This window comes from Neltuma alba, unplaced genomic scaffold (genome assembly GCF_004799145.2).
Source record: "Neltuma alba isolate B1F8T4 unplaced genomic scaffold, ASM479914v2 tig00000834_pilon, whole genome shotgun sequence".
Lineage (NCBI taxonomy): Eukaryota > Viridiplantae > Streptophyta > Magnoliopsida > Fabales > Fabaceae > Neltuma > Neltuma alba.
The window spans coordinates 33,016-56,209 of NW_021632214.1; the positions used below are offsets into that span (position 1 = coordinate 33,016).

The 23,194-nt window shown below is 34.3% G+C and overlaps 3 protein-coding genes across 3 annotated transcripts; all 3 read left to right on the forward strand.

The window, feature by feature from the left end:
• Positions 1-5,690: 5,690 nt before the first annotated feature.
• On the forward strand, positions 5,691-7,174 carry LOC114746533 (F-box/kelch-repeat protein At3g06240-like). Its single transcript, XM_028934752.1, has 2 exons — positions 5,691-5,714; positions 6,431-7,174. Exons 1-2 carry the CDS (start codon positions 5,691-5,693, stop codon positions 7,172-7,174), a joined length of 768 nt encoding a protein of 255 aa, XP_028790585.1.
• Positions 7,175-9,192: 2,018 nt separating this feature from the next.
• Positions 9,193-10,353, forward strand: LOC114746541 (putative F-box protein At5g62660). The gene has a single exon (XM_028934762.1). It carries the CDS (start codon positions 9,193-9,195, stop codon positions 10,351-10,353), a length of 1,161 nt encoding a protein of 386 aa, XP_028790595.1.
• Positions 10,354-12,802: 2,449 nt separating this feature from the next.
• LOC114746501 (beta-amyrin synthase-like) lies at positions 12,803-21,398 on the forward strand. The gene is made up of 16 exons (XM_028934720.1): positions 12,803-13,147; positions 14,852-15,037; positions 15,148-15,237; positions 15,363-15,545; positions 15,718-15,802; positions 15,908-16,074; positions 16,387-16,578; positions 16,694-16,807; positions 17,287-17,406; positions 17,538-17,660; positions 17,976-18,074; positions 18,180-18,236; positions 18,509-18,877; positions 18,962-19,042; positions 20,946-21,029; positions 21,128-21,398. The coding sequence occupies exons 1-16, from the start codon at positions 12,944-12,946 to the stop codon at positions 21,242-21,244; spliced, it is 2,271 nt and encodes a 756-aa protein (XP_028790553.1). The 5' UTR covers positions 12,803-12,943; the 3' UTR covers positions 21,245-21,398.
• Positions 21,399-23,194: the final 1,796 nt, after the last annotated feature.

The following is a 23,194-nucleotide window of genomic DNA, read 5'->3' on the forward strand; positions in this document are numbered from 1 at the left end:
ACATCCCATTCAAAAGTATATATCCTATGCTGCTCTCTCTAAAGGTCACTATACCTTTGTTACAAATCTAGATAAAGTTGCTGTTCCTAAAGATATTTATGAAGCACTTGAGACCTCAGAATGGAAAAATGCTGTCTTAGAAGAACTAAGAGCCTTAGAAAAGAATGATACATGGGAAATCACTACACTACCAGATGGTAAGAAACCAGTAGGTTACAAATGGGTTTTTACTCCTAAATATAATGCCGATGGGTCCCTTAACAAACACAAGGCAAGATTGGTTGCAAAGGGATTCACTCAAACATATGGTGTGGATTACATTGAGACATTTGCTCCTGTGGCAAAGTTAAATACCATTAGAGTTCTTCTCTCCATTGCAGCAAATCTTGATTGGCCTCTACAGCAATTGGACATCAAAAATGCCTTCCTTAACGGTGAGCTAAAGGAAGAAGTATATATGACCTTACCTCTTGGCTTTGAAAAAGGGAGAAACAATCAGGTATGCAAATTGAAAAAGTCGATATATGGGCTAAAGCAGTCACCCAGAGCATGGTTTGATAAGTTTTACGCTGTGCTTAAAACTGAGGGATACAAGTAGAGTTTGTCAGATCACACAATGTTTGTCTCCAAGAATGGACATCTCATCACTATTCTAATTGTGTACGTCGACGATATTGTCCTTACTGGTAATGATGTGGAGGAAATGAGCAGAATAAAGGCAGCCTTGAATAAAGAGTTTGAAGTAAAAGATCTTGGAAAGTTGAAGTATTTCCTAGGTATGGAAGTTGCAAGGTCAGAAAAGGGTATTTCTATATGTCAAAGAAAATACATCCTTGATCTACTTAAAGAAACTGGGATGCTTGGGTGTAAACCAAGCAAAGTACCTATCAGTATCAAAAAGGGGTGCAAGAGAAGTGAAAAAGCAGCCAAGACCGAAGTAGAAATTGCGAAGAGAAAGAAACAAGAGAAAGATGAAGCTCCTACTGATAAGGGGCGCTATCAGAGGTTAGTTGGAAAATTAATCTATCTCTCACATACTAGACCTGACATTGCTTTTGCTGTAAGTGTAGCAAGTCAGCATATGCACTCACCGAAAAAGAAACACATGGATGCAGCCTACAAGATACTAAGGTACCTTAAAGGTACTCCTGGCCGTGGTCTATTCTTCAAGAAGAATGACAATAGAACAGTTGAGATCTACACTGACGCTAACTGGGCAAGAGACCAGGAAAACAGTAGGTCAACCTCTGGCTATTGTACCTTCGTTTGGGGCAACCTGGTTACATGGAAAAGTCAGAAGCAAAGAGTAGTGGCAAAGAGTAGTGCAGAATCTAAGCTAAGGGCGTTAGCCCAAGGTATTATGGAAAGGTTGTGGATACGCAGGGTAGCAGAAGAAGCACACTTTGTATTCAACTCACCATTGAAGTTTTATTGTGACAATAAGGCAGCCCTAAGTATGGCCCTAAATCCAGTCCAACATAGCAGAACCAAGCATGTTGAAATAGATCAACACTTCATAAGAGAGAAGGTAGAAGACGGCATTATCAATCTGTCTTATGTTCTTACCAGATTACAAGTCGCAGATATTCTCACAAAAGGTCTAGCTGAAGATGCATTCAAAAGATTTGTTAGCAAGTTGGACATGATGAGTATATATGATCCAACTTGAGGGGGAGTGTGGTAAATATAGTATTTATCTATACTTGTAAATATATGTAATTATTAGATAAAATTAGGGGAGTATATCTCGGCTCATATAAGGGATATATCTCCAATATCTGTTTTTGTTTTTATTTTCCAAATCCCATTGATTACGGTGAGGATTCCCTCTGTAACCTATTTATCTACCGATTATTACCATGGGAATACAATGTATTGTTTACTCTGTTACTCCATAGATCATCTTTTGTTTGATTACTCCCACTAAACACATCGTTCTCAAGAAACTTAGCATTCCTAGATTCTACAAAACGTTTTGAAGGCGAAGGACAATAAAACTTATAACCCTTAAACTTTTCTGCATAGCCTACAAAGTAAGCTCTTATAGTTCTAGGGTCCAATTTCTTTTCTTGTGGGTTATACACTCTTACTTCTGCAAGACAGCCCCATACTTTCAAATGATTTAAACTAGGTTTCCAACCTTTCCAGATTTCAAAAGGAGTTTTAGGTACTGCCTTTGTTGGAACCCTGTTTAATATGTATACGATTATCTTGAGTGCTTATTTTCATAAAGAAATTGGAAGTTTGGAGCTACTCATCATGTTTCTAACCATGTCCAGTAAGGTCCTATTTCTTCTTTTAGCTACACTATTCATATCTGGTGAGCCAGGCATGGTATATTGAGCAACTATACCTTGCTCTCGAAGAAAGTCTACAAATGGACTAGGTGCTTGTCCTTCATTTGTGCACCTACCATAGTATACACCACCTTTATCAGACCTCACAATTTTAATTGGTTTTCCAATTTGTTTTTCTACTTCTACTTTGTATTCCTTAAAGGCATCTAGTGCCTCACTTTTATTATAAAGCAAGTAGACATACATATATCACGAGTAATCGTCAATAAAGGTAATAAAATACTTTTGATTGTGAGCGGTTAAATTAGGGCAGCAAATATTGGTATGTATAATCTCAAGCAATTCAAAACTTCTTTTAGCTCCCTTTTGTGACTTGTTGGTCTACTTTCCCCTTATGCAATCCACATTCTGAATGGTCTAAGGGTGGAAGAATTTCCTCCTTAGTTAACCTTTTGATTCTCTCAATGGAGATATGTCTCAATCTCCTATGCCACAAGCTAATAGAATTCTCATTGATGACACTATGTTTTATACCACGTGAAATAGTAAAGGATTGAACAGGATCACGAATAATTTTAAATAAATCACCAATCATTGCAATGTCTGCAATCTTAACATCATGTCTGCTAAAAAACATAGAGCCCTTTTCAAGACATAAACCATAATCCAACGGAATTAATTTTGAAATGGAAATTAAGTTCCTCATGTAAGTTGGAATGTAAAAAGTCTCAAAAAGGTCCATATGAGTATTATTCAAAAAAATGCGATAAGTCCCAACAAACTCCACACGGTCTGGGTTCCTGTTGCCTGATAAAACCCATTCCTCACTCGAACGTGGTGGCCTGCTTGTTAAGAAGCCCTGCATGGTTGTGGAAATGTGGATCATTGAACCAGTATCAATCCACCAAGCATCATCATCAACGTTAATAGCATGAGATTCTCAAGTAACATGAGAAGTAAACATACCTTAACGTTCAAGCCATGCTTTCCTTTTGAAGCACTCATTCTTTATGTGCCCCTTCTTCTTGCAGAAGAAGCATTTGACATCCTTCTTGTTTGAGGCAGTAACAAGAAGGATTCTTTTCTTCTTCTTCTTATCATCCTTATTTCCCTTCTTACTGCCACCCTTATTAGAACTTTCTCCTAGATGAGCTTCTTTAGATGCACCCTTTCCATTTATCAACAACCTAGTTTCTTCTTGCACACACATGGATAGTAGTTCATCTACTGACCATTTTTCCTTACGTGTGTTGTAAGACACCTTAAAGGCATCAAATTGTGGAGGAAGGGAGTTCAGGATTAACTACACCAGAAATTGCTCAGTTGGTTCCATCTAGAAGGTTTTCAGTTGAGAGGATAGATCTCTTATTTTCATAATATGCTACCTGATTCCACCAATACCTGTGAGCTTCATAGCACATAGCTTTGACATGATGGTACCTCCCATTTGCTTGTCTGTTGGTTTAAACTGTTTATCGACAGCTTCTAGGTATTCTTTAGCAGTTTCGCATTTAGGGATTGCTCCCCGAATGCCCCTTGCAATCCTTGTTTTAATGATCAAGAGAGTAAGGCGGTTGGTTTTCTCCCAATGTTCACAGTAATCCTTTTCAGCCGAGTCATTAGCTGGTTTGGGAGGCCTGTCAGTCTCCAAGACAAAGTCCATGTTATAGCAACCAAGTTGCAAGGCAATATCTTCCCTCCAATCAGGGTAATTAGTACCATCCAGTATGATCTTATTACTAGCATCAATAATCAAGTTAGGGACAGAAAATGAAGCTGCAATATCAAAGAATCATCAAACTTACAAATCAGTTGAGACAATCACAATAAATGTGCCATGCATGCTTAAAAACATTAATAAAGCATACAATTATAAATACGTATCACTAAGTTCTACCTGTGGGCGAAGAAATTAGCATAGCATGTATTTATCTCATATTGATGGAAGTAGAACGCATTTATATTTCCTAATACTTGTGGGTCACTTAGAAAATACATGGCAATTCTATCCCACCCTAATTAAATATACATTTATAATTATCTACCTATAGGCAAAGATTAATTATGAATGCATATTTAATTACAATTGATATTTTATAAGTTCATTATGTGATTTATGTTGCATGCAACAGATAAAGGATGCTGTGGCTACTTCTTAAGAAAACATGCTAATCACAAATATCAAATGAGCACGTTTAATCCAACACGCACAATATTAATGGAGAACACAAGCAATTAATTATTATATTAAGTCCTCCCACTATTTCATGTATCCAAACAATTGTTTAAACATTAATCTCAGCATAATCCAACTTAAAATAAACATTGCAAAATTCAAATAATTAAGTAATTTGCCTAAATTCTATTGTCCAAATATTTAGGCAAATAAACAATACAACAAACAATTTTGCAAATTTACACAGAAATGTCAAATAGCTAAGATCAATGTTTATTTCTATTTAAACAATTTAAATATATGCATAAAATAAATTACATGTGGAAACTATTTTTAAATAATTGAACAGTTTTCAATTAATGGCTCATTTAACATAAACAGATTTTGAAAACTAAATTAAATAGGACAAACAAGAGCTTAATCAAACAGAACCCAAAACAAATTCTAGAAACAACAAAACCAACATTGTTTAGGCCCAAACAGAAGCCTAGAAAGTAAACAAAGGCCAAAACTAATCTCTGTGAAAAAACGGCCCAAACCGAGGCCCAAACAACTATGTTACGTCACTGTGCACTGATTTTTTTTTAACAAAATAGTGTGGCCTAGACAGCAAATAGAGAAAAGAAAAAAAAACTTATTTCTACACAAAAAAGCTCAAATCCTTGGCCCACTTCAAAATTAAAAAAAAAATAAACAGAAGCCCAGAAACCTTTCAGCCCAAATAGAATTAAATAAAATTTTTGTTTCTTAAAACCCAAATCACGGCCCAAAGTTGTTCGGCCCATTACCTGAATAAGTGAAACGGTGCGTTTCACTGTGGCCTAAAATGACGCCGTTTTGAATCGGCAACAGGAGCCTTCCTGTATGCATGAAATAGTGTCATTTTGGCATAGGCCAAAACGCACTGTTTCTGCTTTCTCCTCAATGAGGCAAGTTGACCTACCTGACAGACAGTTGCGACCCGATTCGGTGGTCCTTCACAGCCGTTGAATTCTTCCATTTTTTCCAGTGGCTCTAGTCCATTTCCGACGACAAAGACACCGTTTTCCAGCGTTTTGGGTGGCGGTTTTGGTAGTACAATGTCCAAAAACATGAAAGCAACCAATTCAAACATATTTCAATGGAAAAAGATAGCCAAAACGTAGATCAATTTGGGCTCAAAAGAAGAAAGGAAAAACCACAGTGATTTCGGATTCCTGATGTTAACGGAGTTGGTGATGGCAATCATTGGAGGAACAATCGTTCATCTCCTAATGTCCCATTCATCCGAAATTTTGCATGTATTAAAAACAATAACTAGTTTGAAAATAAATTATGGTTTAGTTATCTCTGATTTGACTTATGGAACTGATAAAAAAATACAATGGTAAATTTCATATAAAGTCAGATTGTCCCAGATAAAAACAAAACGTGTTAAATAAATAAAATTAGTCAGAGTATAATCTAACCAGGCTCCGATGCCACGTGTGAGATAGATTCAAAATAATATATATAAAATATATTCAATCCAGATAATACAAAATGAATCCTCTTATAAAATATACAGCGAAAGAATTTAAGATTAGAGTTGCCTCTTGCCATAGCTATTACTTAATTAATTTGAGAACTGCAAGATAGATTAGAACCAGAAGAGAATTGATTCAGGTCTCTTCTGACTGGCAGATAGGCACAGTGATGGCAACCGGGTTCAGCCGTCACCAGTCAGGGAACCTCAGGGAGTAGATGGTGTTTTCTGTTTCTAAATGTATTGCTCTATCAACTTTCAGCCGTCAAAACACGATAATTTATTTTCTCACCATTAGAGAAATATAATATTGACTAAAAGTAATAATAACCCTGCTGGGTTTGGGTCTTATCTGACCATGGGCCACTCTTAGGACATTTTATTAATTCCTAATTAAATAACTAAATAATTAATGATCATAATAAAATATCTCACATAGTTCTTGAATTTCAGAGCCCACATATCAATGATTCCTTAACGGCTTACGGGGCTGCCGTTTATTCTAGTAATGGCTTGTTTTGCGTCGAACTCTTTAGTGAATCTCAACGCTCCCTCTGGTTGTGGAATCCAGCCATTAGAAAGGTCCAGCAAGTGCCAAAATCTCTTAACAACTATGAGGGTGAGTCCTTTTCTGTAGGATTTGGGTTCAGCTCAATCATCAATGATTACAAGATGGTGAAACTTTTTACGTCTGATTTTTTGGTTGCTCAAGTGGAAGTGTATGCATTAGGGACAGGGTTATGGACAAAAGTTGAACCCGGGAACTTAAAGGGTGTCCGTGTTAGCCATCCTAGCGCTTTCAATTGTAATGGAGCTATCTTTTGGGTTGGGATGAAGGAAGGTGTGGAGGAGGACAGAAAAATAGTTTCATTTGACATAGCAATGGAACTGTTCACATTGATATCATTTCCTCCTATGACTTCTGCCTCTCAATCATGTTTCCATAGCCCTACTATGTCTCAGAACAAACTGGCTCTGCTTTCTCCTACTGTGATTGAAAATTCTGACTCATATTTGATTGATTTATGGGTGCTGGAGGAGTGTACAGATCCATGCAGGGAGAGATGGAATTGGACTAAAATGTATACTAGCAGGCCCAATCCATTTACGTTTAGTATTATTCCTCAGATTATTTGGAGAAATGAAATTGTTTGCAGTGTCTTCCGAGTTGAATACCCATTTGGAGGTGAACCGTAGAATTATGAAGGAAACGTTGTTTTGTGCAATCTCACTACTGATGAATTCAACATGTTTTCTATCCCAAAATGGAGATATTATGGTCAGATTTTTGATTATTTGGAAAGCCTTGTACTGCTCGGCAACATCCATATTTGAAGAATGCTAATATCTTCTTGCCATGTTTGACTTTTTTATAATGTTATTTGAGATTTTCAAGCTTATCAATTATTTGAGATTTTAATTTAGCCAATATGCGAATGATTTCAAATATATTGGAGTGCGTTGACCCATTTTACATTATCTATTCTATTTAGGCAAACTTTTAGTGGAAATGAACCCACGCATATTAGCCCCTGTTGAGTTGGTTGTGGGTATATGTATGTGTATATTTTTCCAGTTCTTTTGAGTCATCTTTGTATCGAAGACTCAATCTCCAATATTAATAAATCTAATGTGTCAATGCATGGATGGAAGGCCAGCAGCTGAATTCTGGGATTTATCTGATTGGAGTCTTCTGAGGAAAATGATGGGGTATGTGGGATCTCTCAGGATTGCATAACGTTGATTCCAAATTTTGGATCTTTTTCTTGAAAAGAAGATGAAGGAAGAGGCTCCAGAACAGAGCATTTTCCAGAATTCCCACCTTCATTTTTTTTTCCGGGTTTAATGTTGATGTCCTAGCTCCTAGGGACGCCATGTTAAATACACCATAGTTCTAAGATATAATTAGCAGTGCACATAACTTTGAAAGCACATTGAAGTATCCGTTCATAGTTGAATGGTTTTCTCTGTTTTCTCAACCCTGCACATTGAAGCATCCATTCATAACTCTGGAAACCTAGCTTCTAAGACCCGGTTTGGAATTACATTTAAAATACTTATAAACACGTTTTACGTAAGTCGAGATAAAATTTTTTTCACATATTTATTTCACTTTCTATAAATCATGATTGAAATTTTGCTTATAAGTCATTCTAAATAGGCTTTCTATGACCTTATTCAGCAAATTACAAGTGGAGTGACCTCAAAAGCTGATCATCCGCTTCTAATGTTGCCACTGGAACTAACGTCTGAAAGGGTAATCTTTTAAATGCTCTTCATGCTCCAGCAGAGAAAATACCTTACTGCACTGTTGATTCAAGTGTTTGAGATCATATGACGAATAAGAACAGAGTTCCAAAGAACTAGCCATTGCAATTTGCGATAAACCGGGTATGAGAGCAATTGGCTGAAGTTTAGTTTAAAAAAAAACAAAATCAGTATCCATCATATTTTTTAAATCTAAATAATAATTTTAATCTTATATTAGAAATTGGAAAAATACATTTTATATGTTTTTTTAAATTCATCCTCTCTTGGATGAATGTAATTAAAATTTTTTTATTTTATATCAAGTTTATATAAATCGGTAAAAAATTCCTGTTTGGAAATTTATTTGGCTAAAACGATATAAATTTGAATTAGTATAATTATGATCCGTGAATGCAATATATCTTCTGCTGTGTGTAACAATCATCAATACAGAAGTAATTTGCATGTAGCGAAAGATATGTTACACTCATGGATTATATACGTATGCACTCAAATTCAAGTATTTTTAGTTAATTAAATTTTCAAGCAGGTATTTTTTTTAACCAATTTTTCCTTTTTAAGATCTTTCGAGTAAATTTTAAAGCCAATAAAGTATTAATTCATTTTTTTTTGTTTAAAAAGGGTAAAGAAAATCCCACTGCACTTTGCAACTGCCCAATATTACGTACGTGCAAAGCCAACAATCCACGACCCAACCGTTATCTTTGGAAGTGCGACGGCTTCCTTCTTTGTAGGTTCAACCCATCACATTTCTTATATAATCCTTAATGGAGTAACGGTTCTACGTTGATTGAGGGAGTGTTTGGATAAGATCAAAACTATAGTTTAGAAGTGTTTTTACTAAATACGAGATAAATATATAAAAGAGTTTGTCCCGATTTAAGAGTCATCTTTTCCTTTGTGAGATTCATTGTTCATAGTGAAGCACAATGAAGCAGATTACAATGGATAGCCACGTACCATTTCTTCCCCGAGATATCATCACAAACATTCTCAAACGACTTCCTGTGAAATTCCCAATCCGATTTCGATGTGTGTGCAAAGATTGGAAAAATCTCCTCAAAACCCCATCTTTCATATCAGCCCACCTCCACCACTCCCAGAATCAAAACCCTTTTCTTCTTTTCACCCGATTTAATGGAGATCATACGCTCTTTGATTTGCTGGATTGCAGTATGCAACAACTTGTTGAAGTTCAGAACGTTCCTGTGATCGAATGGGTCAGGGATAGACTGGTCAGTTCCTGCAATGGCTTGCTCTGTTTTCGAATCGATCCTTCTCTTACATCTCCTCCTTCCTTTTTATTATGGAATCCGGCAGCTAGTGAGGTTAGACAGGTGCCCGGACCTCTTACTGATTTTGATGGTCTTTTCTTTGTTGGATTTGGATTCAACCCTATTCTTTATGATTACCAGATTGTGATAAATTATGGGACTCATTTTTCTCGCGAGGTGAAACGAGTGGAAGTGTATTCTTTGAGTGTAGGATCATGGAAGGAAATAGAATTTGATGAGAACTTATTAGAGGGCATAAGTCTCAGGCTCGAAAGTATAACTGTTAATGGAGTCATCTTTTGGTTGGCCTCAAAGCAGATGATGAAGGGTGACGATGGAGACGATGATGCTCATATGATAGTTTCATTTAACATAGCAATGGAAGTATTTGCACTTATTCAAATTCCTGTATCGGACTCTCCTAGGCTTACTGTGTATGAGCGGAAACCTGCTCTTCTAGTTTCAACTGTAAGTGAAAATTTCAAATCTTTTATTGATTTGTGGGTGATGGAAGAGGAAACAGGTTTATCATCAAAGGGAATGTGGACTTGGAACAAGAAATATACCAGTGACATTTTTCCATGTTTCTTATCTCCGTTGACTATTTGGAGAAGTCAAATTGTCTGCAATGTCGTAAAGCCTGATGAACTCTTTCCTGGAACTAATCGTGAGGAGATGAAGGATGAACCTGCAACTTTTTTATATCTATTCAATCTCACTACTAATGAATTGAAGATGTTTCCTACTGGCAGGTTGTTCCCAGATGATGATATTTTCAATTATTGTGAAAGCCTAGAACCTTTGGATAATCGCCAAGTTGAAGAGCCTTGATCCTATATATCTTATTTAGTAGTTTGCAGATGTGTTTTGTTTCAACATTTTTGATGTAAACGAACTCAGCAGCAGTTAGATCATTCTGTTAATTGTTTCCCTTTGAAAATGTTTTCTAGATTTGAAAATTGTCAAATGTTTGTAGCTTTATTTAATCTTATCTATAACTAGAGGAATCAATAGATTAATAAGATTAGTTAATGGATTAACAAGAGTAGTCATGGGAATCTATAAATAAAAGTAGTAAATATATTAACAATATTAGTCAATACTTTTATAAAAGTAGTCATCAAAATTTTAAAAATTAAAATAATAAATAACTTAACAATAATAATCAATACCTTACAAGATATGGAATTCCAGCAGCTGGCTACAGGATCTCTAGCATGGGTGGCTTAGGCCTTTTTTTTTAAAAAAAAAAAGACTCGTGGGCATGTAGTTCTTTTTTTATCCAAATTGTGATATCCCAAATTGACATCCAATGACCAATTTGTCATTTCACATAGTCTTTTGGCATTTTAAAATTTAATTAGGTATTTTTCCTGTCATTTTTTTCCTTAATTTTTGGGTCAAGTTTTTGCATTTGAAAATAATCTTGTCAATTTCTAAATTTTAAATATTGTCAGTTATATGTGAGTGTCCGATAGGGATATATGTAGTTTCGCCCTTAATTTTTGGATCATGTTTTTGCCTTGAAGATTAATAATCTTGTCGATTGATACCTGAATAATTTTCTTTTGCCATTGATATCTGAATTTTAAATCTTGTACTCAACAAAATCTATATATGTGTGTGTGTATGCTATATATTTATAAAAGCTAACACTACTTTCTTCTACTCAACTTTGGTAGGCTCCATATTATATTATTAGCTGTATCTTTTTATATTGTTTTTAATTATAGACATGGATATTAATGGATCTCAACAATGAAAACCGCCCCGTTTGGATTTTTTTTTTACACATAAGTATACTTTTATTGAAAGTAATGCTATTCGAAATATTATCAGGTATTAAATATAAACTTATCATGTGGACACTTCCAGGCATTTGAATTTTAAGTGGCCACGTTATAAATGATTAGTTATTTTCGCTAGACCTAACTCAAGCTGACAACTCTGTTTGGATTTAATTCAATCAATCCAACTCTTTCTTCTTCTTTTTTGGGATACTGTAAAATCGTGCAATGGAATACCATTTCGTTGTCAATGGTCATGAAGCTGACCACACGTCAGCTGCGTATCGTACAAGATAATCTGCTGGTTTCATCAATAATTGATCAGATAGAAATAACTCCTCGTGTCCTCGTGAAGAGTCCAATCTTTTTTTCTTTTTTTTTTCTTTTTTAAAAGAACCTCAATCAATCTCTTATACTTCTGTGTTATAAAGAGGGGTGTGTGTAAGTTCCGAAGAAAGGCAAGCGATCTGAACTTTGAAGATGTGGAGGTTGAAGATTGGAGAAGGATCAGGGAAAGATCCATACTTACTCAGCACAAATAACTTCATGGGGAGGCAGACATGGGAGTTTCATGGAGAAGATGGAAGCCAGCATGAGAGAGATGAAGTTGAAGCTGCTCGTCATAACTTCTCTAATCACTCCAGTTCAAAGCCTATGGGGATCTCCTATGGCGATTTCAGGTTTAATCTATTTGACCCAGATTGTGAAATCCCAAATTGACATCCAATGACCAATCTGTCATTTCACGTGGTAATATAATACTTTTGCCATTTTGGGTAAAGTTTTTGCATTTGAAAATAATCTTGTCAATTTCTAAATTTTAGATATTGTCAGTTATATGTAAGTGTCCGATAGTGACGTGCGTAGTTTCGCGCATTAATATTTGGATCACGTTTTTGCCTTGAAGATTAAATAATCTTGTTGATTGATATCTGAATTTTTTCTTTCTCTTGCCTGATTGATCTCTGAATTTTAAATCTTGTAGTCAACAAAATTTATATATGTGTGTGTGTTCTATATATTTATAAAAGCTAACACTTAATTAAGAGTGTGTGGTTAAGCAGTAGAGGTTCAATCCCTGTTTGGACACGGAAAGTTTGGACACGGAAAGTGTTAAATCTTGACAATGAAAACGACTCTGTTTGGATTTTTTTTTTTACGCATAAGTATAATTTTATTAAAGGCAATTGAAATAGAAATATTGTCGGACATTAAATATAGGTTTCTCGTGTGGGTACTTCACCCAATAAGGCATTCAAATTTTGCGTCACCACATTATGAGAGATTGGCCCATTTGGCTACACCTACTTCTTAATTATTGGCTGGTTGCTCTGTTTGGATCTAATTCAATCAATCTAACTCTTTTTTTTTGGGATACCGTAAAATCGTGCAATGGAATACCATTTCGTTGTCAATGGCCATGAAGCTGACCACACATGTTAGCTGCGTATCGTACAAGATAATCTGCTGATTTCATCAATCATTGATCAGATAGAAATAACTCCTCGTGTGCTCGTGAACAGTCTAATCCTTTTTTTTTAATAAAAAAAACTCCATCAATCTCTTATACTTCTGTGTTATAAAGAGGGGTGTGTGTAAAGGTGGAAGAAAGGCAAGCGATCTGAACTTTGAAGATGTGGAGGTTGAAGATTGGAGAAGGATCAGGGAAAGATCCATACTTACTCAGCACAAATAACTTCGTGGGGAGGCAGACATGGGAGTTTCATGGAGAAGATGGAAGCCAGCAGGAGAGAGATGAAGTTGAAGCTGCTCGTCATAACTTCTCCTCTAATCGCTCCATTTTCAAAGCCTGTGGTGATCTCCTATGGCGATTTCAGGTTTAATCTTTATTGTATTTCTACTATATTCTACTTCATCTCCTTTTGAGTTGGCTCCATATATGTCTGTTTGATTAATCTTCCTAGGCAGCTTCTCCTTTACTACTACTAGTAATCATTCCTCCACGGGCTGGGATGTCAGCTGCCTCTTGTGTGTTGTCCACAGGTTGCCTTTTAATTTTAATTTTAATTTTGGGGCTCTTCTCAATTTTTTTTTCTGTTTTTTTATTATTATATTCTAAATAAAATAAGTAACATTTTAATATCTGATTTAAAAAAATAACTTAGTTTTCAATTTTTTTATGATTTTTTAAATATTTAATACTCTAAGTTAAAAAGAAATCAAACCATTTAAAGTGTTAAATCTTTAAAAAATCATAAAAAATAAAAAACTAAACCTTTTTTTTTTTAAAACAAGATATTAAGATATCATTAATTTTATATAAAATCTAATAGTAAAAAGAACCGCAAAAAAAAAAAAAAAATGGGAAAGAGCCCCAAAATTAAGGGGCGGAGGGTAACACATAAGTGGCAACTGCTATCATCATTTGAACTTGGTATTTGGATGAAAACTAAATTATGATTTTAAAAATAATTTTATGATACACAAACTAAAGGTGTGTTTGGATTAGTAATAGTAAAACTGACTTTTACATCATTTGACTTTATAAACGTGAGTTGAAGTAAAAGCCAATTAGTATAATGTGATTTATATATAAATGGGCATTTATGCAAAGTCAGTTTGATAAATTAGAACTTGTTTACATAAATAATTAAAAAATAAGTTTAGATATAAAATGAGTAAAAAAGGTATGAGTCTTATTTTATGTATATAATGTATATAATCTAACAAATTTAAGAAAAATATTAAAATTAAATGTATAAAAATAAAGAATTGACGTATTATAAGAAAAATTATAAATAGTAAAAAATGCATAATTAGATGTATTTAACATAATTTTTGTATATACAGCTATTGAATATTATTTTATTCTTTTTGCAGATTTTTAGAGCTAAATTAAAAATTAGTGATACATATGAATTATATTGGATTTATAGTATACCCTCATCATTAAATTTTATTAGTTGTTTTTTTTCCTACGATACTTTTGCAAATCATCAAGTTATTAGGTTTTTTTTTTTAAAAGTGATTTTATCTTCTTTTTTTTTTTTTGCCAATAATACAAGGTAGCCTTTTGTCTTTTCATCACTGTTGTCCTTCTCTCTCTACGTTGGTAATGGATTTTTACTTCTAAGTCTAACGGAGCAAAATGTAGCTTCATTTGCAATGTACGATGAAACAAAAAGTTCATTTGCAAAAACGCTGTGTCAAACAATTAGACTTCTTCATATAAGCTATCAATGTGTGTTTTACATTTTGCTAGACACAGTTGCCACTACAAACAAGTGGACATCCAAACACAATCTTAATATGTGTAAAGAGTTTTGTTTCAACTTGCATGAAAATACTTTTAAAATTTTTTTTTTTTTTGATGCCCAAACACCACTAGGGGGAAGAATAGGAAGAATAAGAAATTTCTCTCTCAATCTAATGTTTTTATGATATTGTTAAGGCAGCAAATAATTCATCAGCAATTCCCAATAGATAAAGCCCAAGAGACTATTGTTAACCATAATCTGATATCAATTCGTTTTTCTGCTCCATTATTAATCGTCATAGTGGTTTGTTGACATGCGATGTAGTTTTTGAGAGAGAAGAATTTCCAGCAAAAGATACCACCTGTGAAGATCAAAGAAGAAGAGGAAATAACATCTGAGAAAGTTATGAACACTGTGAAAAGAGCAGCTCATTATTTGTGTGCATTGCAATCTAAGGATGGCCACTGGCCTGCTCAAATTGCTGGACCTCTCTTCTATATCCAACCCTTGGTGTGTGTGTGTGTATGTTTGTGCTTTTAGCATTTCTATTAAATCATCTCAACTCTTCATGAAATACTGCATAATTTCTTGCATATTAACTATGGATCATGCTGCTGCAGGTATTTTGCTTGTATATTACGGGGCAAATTGAAACCGTGTTTACAAAAGAGCATCAGAAAGAGATTCTACGTTACTTGTACAATCACCAGGTGATGAGGTTTCAAATTCATTTGATTAATTCAGTTGAATTAAGATGTGAAATGAAACGAATAATGAATATATAGTTAATGATGTGAGCATTAATTGTTGGGTATATACATGAATGGGATTGAAGAATGAAGATGGAGGGTGGGGACTTCATATTGAGGGTCACAGCACCATGTTCTGCACAGCACTAAGCTACATATGCATTCGCATCCTTGGAGGTGATGACGATGCTTGTGTTAGAGCTCGAAGCTGGATTCATGATCGTGGTGGTGTCACCTACATTCCCTCTTGGGGAAAGACTTGGCTTGCTGTATGTCTCCTTTATTGCACATTTTTGCAACAGAGGCTAATTTAGGATTAGGCCTACGTATAAAGCAATTCATAGTCTTCTTTGCGCCAGCTCTTATCATAAACACTTTTGATTTATCATTTGCTTAACGTATTCTCATTCTCTAATTTATTATTGATATGATACTATACAGATACTTGGGGTATTTGAATGGGCTGGAATCAACCCAATGCCTCCTGAGTTTTGGCTTTTGCCTTCATTTCTTCCTATGCATCCAGGTATTTCATCTAGTTAGTTATAGTCTTGGACCATATATTGGAAAAGCTCCATATAAATAAGTTAGTTTGTTTAATGATCTTCTTTACTTTGATCAATGAATGCAGCTAAAATGTGGTTTTATTGTCGATCAGTCTACATACCTATGTCTTACTTGTATGGAAAAAGGTTTGTGGGTCCAGTCACACCACTTATTCTTCAATTGAGAAAAGAGCTTTATGTTCAACCTTACCATCAAATTGATTGGAATAAAGCTCGCCACCTTTGTGCCCAGGTAATGATGATGCACTATCTCTAAACATCACTATAAAAAAATTGACTTTCAACAATAAAAAAAATCATCATCAAGTCGTTGTTGTAGCAATTGTTGCTGAAACTTATCAACAGCAACAAAGCGAGTAGTTGCTGAAATTATCATTTTATCACTGCTGAAAGACCTTTTAGTGTGACAAAGAAGTTATCATTGAAGACCCTTTCAGTAACGACAAAGAAGTCGTTACTAAAAGTCATTTTTTTTATAATGCAGATTGTTGATTTTTCATTGTTGTGGAACAACTAATGAGTAGGTTGTTTATATATATTATAGGAGGATATTTACTCTCCACATCCCTTGGTACAAGATCTCATATGGGATAGCTTATATATATTAACCGAGCCACTTCTTGTTCGTTGGCCTTTCAACAAATTGATCAGAGAGAAGGCTCTTCAAAAAGCAATAAAGCATATTCATTATGAAGATGACAATACTCGATACATCACTGCTGGATGTGTGGTAAAGGTATCATTTCCATAGTAATAAACACCATCGTCAAATTAAACGAGTTATTTTAACATTGGAAATAGTAAAATTCTAACATTTAAAAATGTCCTTTTATACCTGCTATCACATGCAGTCTCTATGTATGATTGCTTGTTGGGCTGAGGATCCAAATGGAGAAGCTTACAAAAAGCATCTCGCTAGGGTTCCTGATTATTTGTGGGTTTCAGAAGATGGAATGACCATGCAGGTGAAATTAAGGAATAACAATTATGAGAAACTAAATCATTAAAAACTCAGTTTAATTTTTTTTATGTTCGACATATCTTTGTGAGTGTGGGATGCAAAGTTAGTTTTAACTTCGACAAAAATTTGTTTAGTTGAATAATACTACCTTCGATTATTAATATAAGAGTTAATTTGACTTTCAATTTGATCATATATAATACTTCCCAATTCATTTTGTCTTTCATATTTATCCATTTTTTTTAAGGTAATCCTAGTTGCATAGGTTAAATATTCTATAAAATAATAGTTCTCATTAATACATATGATTAGAAAAAGTATTCTAGAAAAGCTCATGCTTATTTATCACAAATAACTAACTTAACAAACTTCCTTAATCTACTCAAATTAGTCAAGTAACTCTTATATTAAGGATGAGAGATAGTATTTACTATGTTTTGGTAAAATATAATAGTTTTAGCTAGGCTTGATGTTCATGTGCAGAGTTTTGGAAGCCAAACATGGGATGCTAGCTTAGCGATTCAGGCTTTGCTTGCGACTAACCAAGTTGAAGAAATTGCTCCTACACTTGCAAGAGGACATTATTTCCTCAAGAAATCCCAAGTATGTTTTGTCCCTATGGGAAAACCTATTTATTGACTTCGTATTCGTCTAGGGAGATGTTTATGTATGTGTCTACACAACCGCATGTGTGTTGTATTTTTTTTTTTTAATGTGAATTAAAACTTGAACAGGTTAATAATAACCCTTCTGGTGACTTTAAGAGTATGTATCGTCATATTTCTAAAGGGTCATGGACTTTCTCTGATCAAGACCAAGGAGTGCAGGGTTCAGATTGCACAGCCGAAGCTTTGAAGGTGACTTGCTCTAGTGATACTTATTTTATTTTTTTCTTGGTATAACTTAGATTATCCTCAAGCTACTTTGGGCCTGAAAGTAATCTTTATGGGACTGGGAGTGGGAGTGGGAGCACTAAGATTAAAGTTTTTCCAACAAGTACTCTTTTCGGGATTCGAACTTATGTTATCTTTCTTATAGGATGAAATCACTTACCACCTCAACTAATAGCTTGTTGGTTGCTAGAGAAATACTTATTAGTTATGCATGTGAACGTAATAAACTTGACTTGACATTAGTATAATTCATGTTGTCATATGCTTTCGTTGTTTTAGTGTTGTCTTCTATTGTCAAAGCTACCTCCAGAGGTTGTGGGTGAAAAGATAGAACTTGAAAGCTTGTTTGCTGCTATTAACGTATTATTATCTTTTCAGGTGAGTTTTTTGTTTTTTTGTTTATCTGTTTGAATTAGCTAATGAATATTCAATTTGATATGATCATGTGTTAACTTATGGACACTTTTGTGTTAATATTCGAAGAGCAAAAATGGTGGTTTAGCATCTTGGGAACCGATCAGAGGTCAGGATTGGTTAGAAGTAAGAATTGCGCTTTATCAGTATTTGTTTTTTTAGTAAGCACAGATATTCTTTTATTGCAAGCTTACTCAAGATACAGTCAGATGCTAAATATGCATGCGTCTCCCAACAGAGATTCAAACCACATTTTGATGAACAAACCTCTTTTAGCTATACCTAACCCAAGTCTGTTATACTTTATTAACATTTGAAGTGAACTAAAAATGTTTTGGACTCCAAAAAAAAAAAAAAAGACTGTTATTGATGCATTGACTCCTTGTTTCTGGGAGCAGGTATTGAATCCAATTGAATTTTTGGAGAACGTGGTAGTGGAGCATGAATATGTTGAGTGCACTGGGGCAGCAATAGAGGCCTTAGTTGTGTTTAAAGAGCTATATCCAATGCACAGAAACAAAGAGATTGAGAATTTCATTGAAAATGCTGTGAGATACATAGAAGAAACTCAGACAGAAGATGGTTGCTGGTATGGAAACTGGGGAGTTTGCTTCATTTATGGAACAATGTTTGCACTTGGTGGGCTTGTTGCAGCTGGCAAAACTTATCAAACTTGTGCTTCCATTCGTAAAGCTGCCGACTTCCTTCTCTCGACACAAAGAGAAGATGGTGGGTGGGGAGAGAGCTATCTTTCATGCCCTAAGAAGGTGGATTAATTAATACCTCTTTGAGTTCAATATTATTACTCTTTTTTTTCTAATACTAATTAATTAGTTTGATGGATAATGCAGAAGTATGTACCGCTTGAAGGAAGCCGTTCAAATGTGGTTCAAACAGCATGGGCTATGATGGGTCTTAATTACTCTGGCCAAGTAGGTCATCAAACTTTTTCTAAAACCATTTTGTCTATGTGATCAGTTCATAGCATCCACATGTGCAGCTTATTTTGGATTAGGCTTCTTTTCAATTTTTTTTCCCTTTTCAAACAATTAATATGCAAGTTCCAATAGTTTCACATAATTTTCATATAGATCCTTTTTTTTCTCGGATTAAGAGATACTTTTAACAACAAAATTATACCTTAAGAACATCTCTGGTACTATTTAGTTTTAAATGGTGCAAGATTGGCGATAACTACTAAAAAAGAGAACAATTTTGCCCCTCCTATTCAAAGCCACCGCTTCTTTTTCTGACGGTGGGTCCACTCGTTGTCCCTTGGCCAGTCTTCTTTGATCTCATTTTTTCCCCTCTTTTAATTCTGGTGGATCCCATTATGCGAGTATCCCGCCATAATTTGTCAGAATGCTCTTGGACACGTCCCCCTCTCAAATGTTATCTCCCTTCCTGCTGCTGCCATCGCTTCAAATTAATTTAATTGTTACGATGTAAATTTTTGCTGAAAGTTTTTACTTAGGAGTGTTAGGTACCTAAAAATTTTTTTGGGAGCTAGTTTATCTTGAAAATTTAAAATCATATTAATATTATCCCATACTGTTAAAAATATTAACAGTCGATATTACTATTTTAATAGTCAATATAAGTTTTTTAATATTAGGGGGTAATATTGCTATAATTTTAAATTTTTGGGACAAATTTGCTTTCAAAAAAATTTTTAGGTACCAAAAACTCCTGAATTAAAACTTTTGAAACAAATTTGTATCTACACTCTAATAACTTCCCTCTTCAATTCTCCTCTCTCTTTTCTCCTTACGTTGGAATTAATTCCTCTCTATCTCTACCCACCGTCACCATTATCTTTACTTCACTGCAAACGATTGCCAAGAGCTTATCAAACCATCACCATTATTAGGGAGTACATCTGAAATAATATGCCAATGAATAGAGCTAGACCGAAAGCACCTGCTCTCATAACACCTACAACGGCTCCTAGACCTTACTTGCTGTTGTAGAACTCGCTGTGGCAAGACAATCTACTATCATGTTGTTGAGTGGTTGAGATCAATTCCAACTGTTCCCAAGTCACCAACTTCATTCTGTTGAAACCATGCTGGTAAGGTCCAAACCCACATGGGGTCCTTGAACTCTACGTCCATGAGCTTGTCGAACTCGACAGCCAGAAAACTCAAAACTCATTGATTTACAGGTGATTAGGATTTTATGTGTTAATGGGAGACGGAGTTTGAGGAAAAATGATGAAGAGGAAGAAGAGCAACGAGGAGAGAGAAGATATGAGAGAAAAAGAGTGAGATCCACCTTAAGAAAAACGAAAGGACGTCCACCGCTTTTAAAGAGAGTGACAAAATAGCTCTCTTTTTTGATGATTGTGGCTAATTTTGTATATTTTAAAACTAAATGATATTAGAAGCTCTTGGTTCAAACTTTTGGTATTAAAATTACACCTTAATTATTTTTTTTATCTGACTTTTATAGATTCCTCTAATTCTTACTCACGTCCATGTAGGATTTTCTTTTTTATGAGATCTTTATAATTTCAGTTAATTTTTTTTATTTTATTAGGTATGCATGTGATCTTCATAAACTGGTTCTTTTTTTAAAAAATAAAAAGTAAGCTTATTTGGCATCCATTTCTGGACCATAAGAGAACATGCATGACGCAACCTTTCAAGTGCTTTTTGTCAGCGCTCTGTTTATAACGAAGTAGAAAATTTGTCAGACAAAAAAGATTAAAAGAAATCCAAGTTTTAATTCCATTGTAAAATACTACACTAAATTTCTAAAATTATGAAAGAAAAGCACCTCTGAATCCTAGATTTTTTTTTTGTATTCTATTTTTGATTATTTGGTTGGATATAGGCAGAGAGAGACCCAACTCCTCTTCATCGTGCAGCAAAAGTCCTAATTAATTCTCAGTTAGAAGATGGGGATTGGCCACAGCAAGTGAGTTCCTCTCCATCTCTCATACTTAATTAATACTCAAAAATAATTAAATATGAATATGAAATTAATTAATATTTGTGATTTATATATATTTTTAGGAATTGACAGGAGTATTTATGAGGAATTGCATGTTGCATTATCCACTGTATAGAAACACCTTCCCCATGTGGGCCCTCTCTGAATATTACTACAAGCAAGCAAATTCCATTGCATAAATAAAAAGGGGCATCCCTTCATGCCACAAATTAAGGAATATTCAGTGTATATAGTCTGTTCATCTTTTGTTACCATCTCTTGATTCTGTTGTAATGGACTAAGGACCAAACTTACATCCATCCAGTTACTTATATATAAGCTCTGATATGGATTGAGATGCTGAGTTTTGGTATCTTTCGATCTTCTGCTCACTGGGTTTAATATGTATTTTGTGAACTCAATGTGGGGACAAAAGCAAACCTTGGCACAATCAGATGTGACATTCAGTTTAAACGCCATAAAGAAATATACTGCTCATACACACACACACACACACACACAAGTAATTAGTGCAGCAAAATTTACTTAATGGTTAATCTTAAGAAATTTATGCATTAATAATTGATTATGTAATCGATTAATTCAGGCAATGCATGATAATATGACCCAATGGATATACATGATTTTCCAAGAAACTAGAAATTTCTTCCCCTTATATTTGATTAAATTTGAATTTCTAATAGATATTATTCAAATCCTATTTCAAATATTATTCAAATTTGAAATTAATGATTACCATCCAATTAAAATCCCAATTAAGATATTAATATATTATTCAAATATAAGATTAATTAATAAATTTTTTATTTGAGCCTCCAATTAAAATCGCAATTAATTTTAAGGAGAAAACTTAGGTCAAGTTACTGATATATATTATGTCAAAATCTCTAATTATATATGACCATATGTCTTTTCTTGTTTCATGTAGATTTACAATTAAATGTTATTAAATTCTATTATTTCAAAAATATGACACATGATTATGTGTAATTGGAGAACTTGACATAATGGATAAAGAAATTCGATATAAGTATTGTTCTAATTTTAATGCTTCCCATTTAATTCAATATATTCAAATTCCAATTAAAATATTATCCAAATCTTATTAATTAAATATATTCAGATCTTATAATGTCATACCTTATTTATTTTTAAACAAATTGGGTATTATAAAATTCTATAAGTATAGTTGATGATTGATAGTTGACAGTTAGTTGATTGATGATGATTGATTGATATCCTTAAAATTTGAAGCGCCAATGTATAAGTAATAACGTGTTCTGCTGCTTCCCTATTTTATTCATCCAACGATAAAAGGTTGCCAAGCATGGTAACCTGCATGACCAAAGAAATCTTGCTTCGAAAAAGCCTTCAGTAAAGTGAACAATACCGATTACTGGGCAAGCAGAGAAGGTTGTAGTGATAAAATTGTACTGAGGGTAATAACCAACACCCAGCTTTGTTATCACCATATCATGTGAAGGCATATATTTATTAACAGATCTTCCTGGGGAAAAACAATTCCTGGAACACATGATAGGACATTGGAGATTGCATGTTTTCCCTTTCTTGATGCTGACCCCATCCATAGCATAAATAAATTACAAAAAACCAAGCCATATAAAACAAGCCGTAGAACAGCGACAATAACAGTGACAACACCAGCAAAACCCACTAGCTGCATGTATAACAATTAATTGATATTTCATTTAAGTGTATAACATAATTACAAAGCATTAGACCAATAAAGAGTTGGTCTAACGGTGTAAGGCCCCGTTGGATCCCTTGGGTCTCGAGAGCCAGAGGAGACTCCTTTGTAGAGAGAGGAGGCCACGAACCGAAGGAACAACACCAATGAAAGTAACAACACTAGCACCGAAGGAACTGATGGTTTAATGCAGCAGGCAGTTTCTCAGAAATAATTACAAACCATTACAAACACATAGATCAAGCATGGACTAAAACCATGTGTGAAGCCAATAATATGTCATTTAAATAGAAAACGGTAGTCAATGATTCTGCTATGACCCCAAAAATTGCTGCTTTCGTGAAGTAGAATAAGCGTGCCAAGTACTATGATTAATAGGCATATTAGCAGTCATCCATTTTAATACTTTATTAGCTTCTGC

What these genes read in the sequence shown, in the direction of transcription:
- LOC114746533 (XM_028934752.1), top strand. Translation starts at nt 5,691, where the DNA reads ATGGCAATCATTGGAGGAACAATC. An exon ending in CAATCATTGGAGGAACAATC is followed by an intron (nt 5,715 to 6,430) that starts GTTCATCTCCTA and finishes CTTGAATTTCAG; the next exon opens with AGCCCACATATCAATGATTC.
- LOC114746501 (XM_028934720.1), top strand. Translation starts at nt 12,944, where the DNA reads ATGTGGAGGTTGAAGATTGGAGAAGGATCAGGGAAAGATCCATACTTA. An exon ending in AAGATGGAATGACCATGCAG is followed by an intron (nt 16,808 to 17,286) that starts GTGAAATTAAGG and finishes GTTCATGTGCAG; the next exon opens with AGTTTTGGAAGCCAAACATG. An exon ending in ACGTATTATTATCTTTTCAG is followed by an intron (nt 18,075 to 18,179) that starts GTGAGTTTTTTG and finishes TAATATTCGAAG; the next exon opens with AGCAAAAATGGTGGTTTAGC.
- LOC114746541 (XM_028934762.1), top strand. Translation starts at nt 9,193, where the DNA reads ATGGATAGCCACGTACCATTTCTTCCCCGAGATATCATCACAAACATT.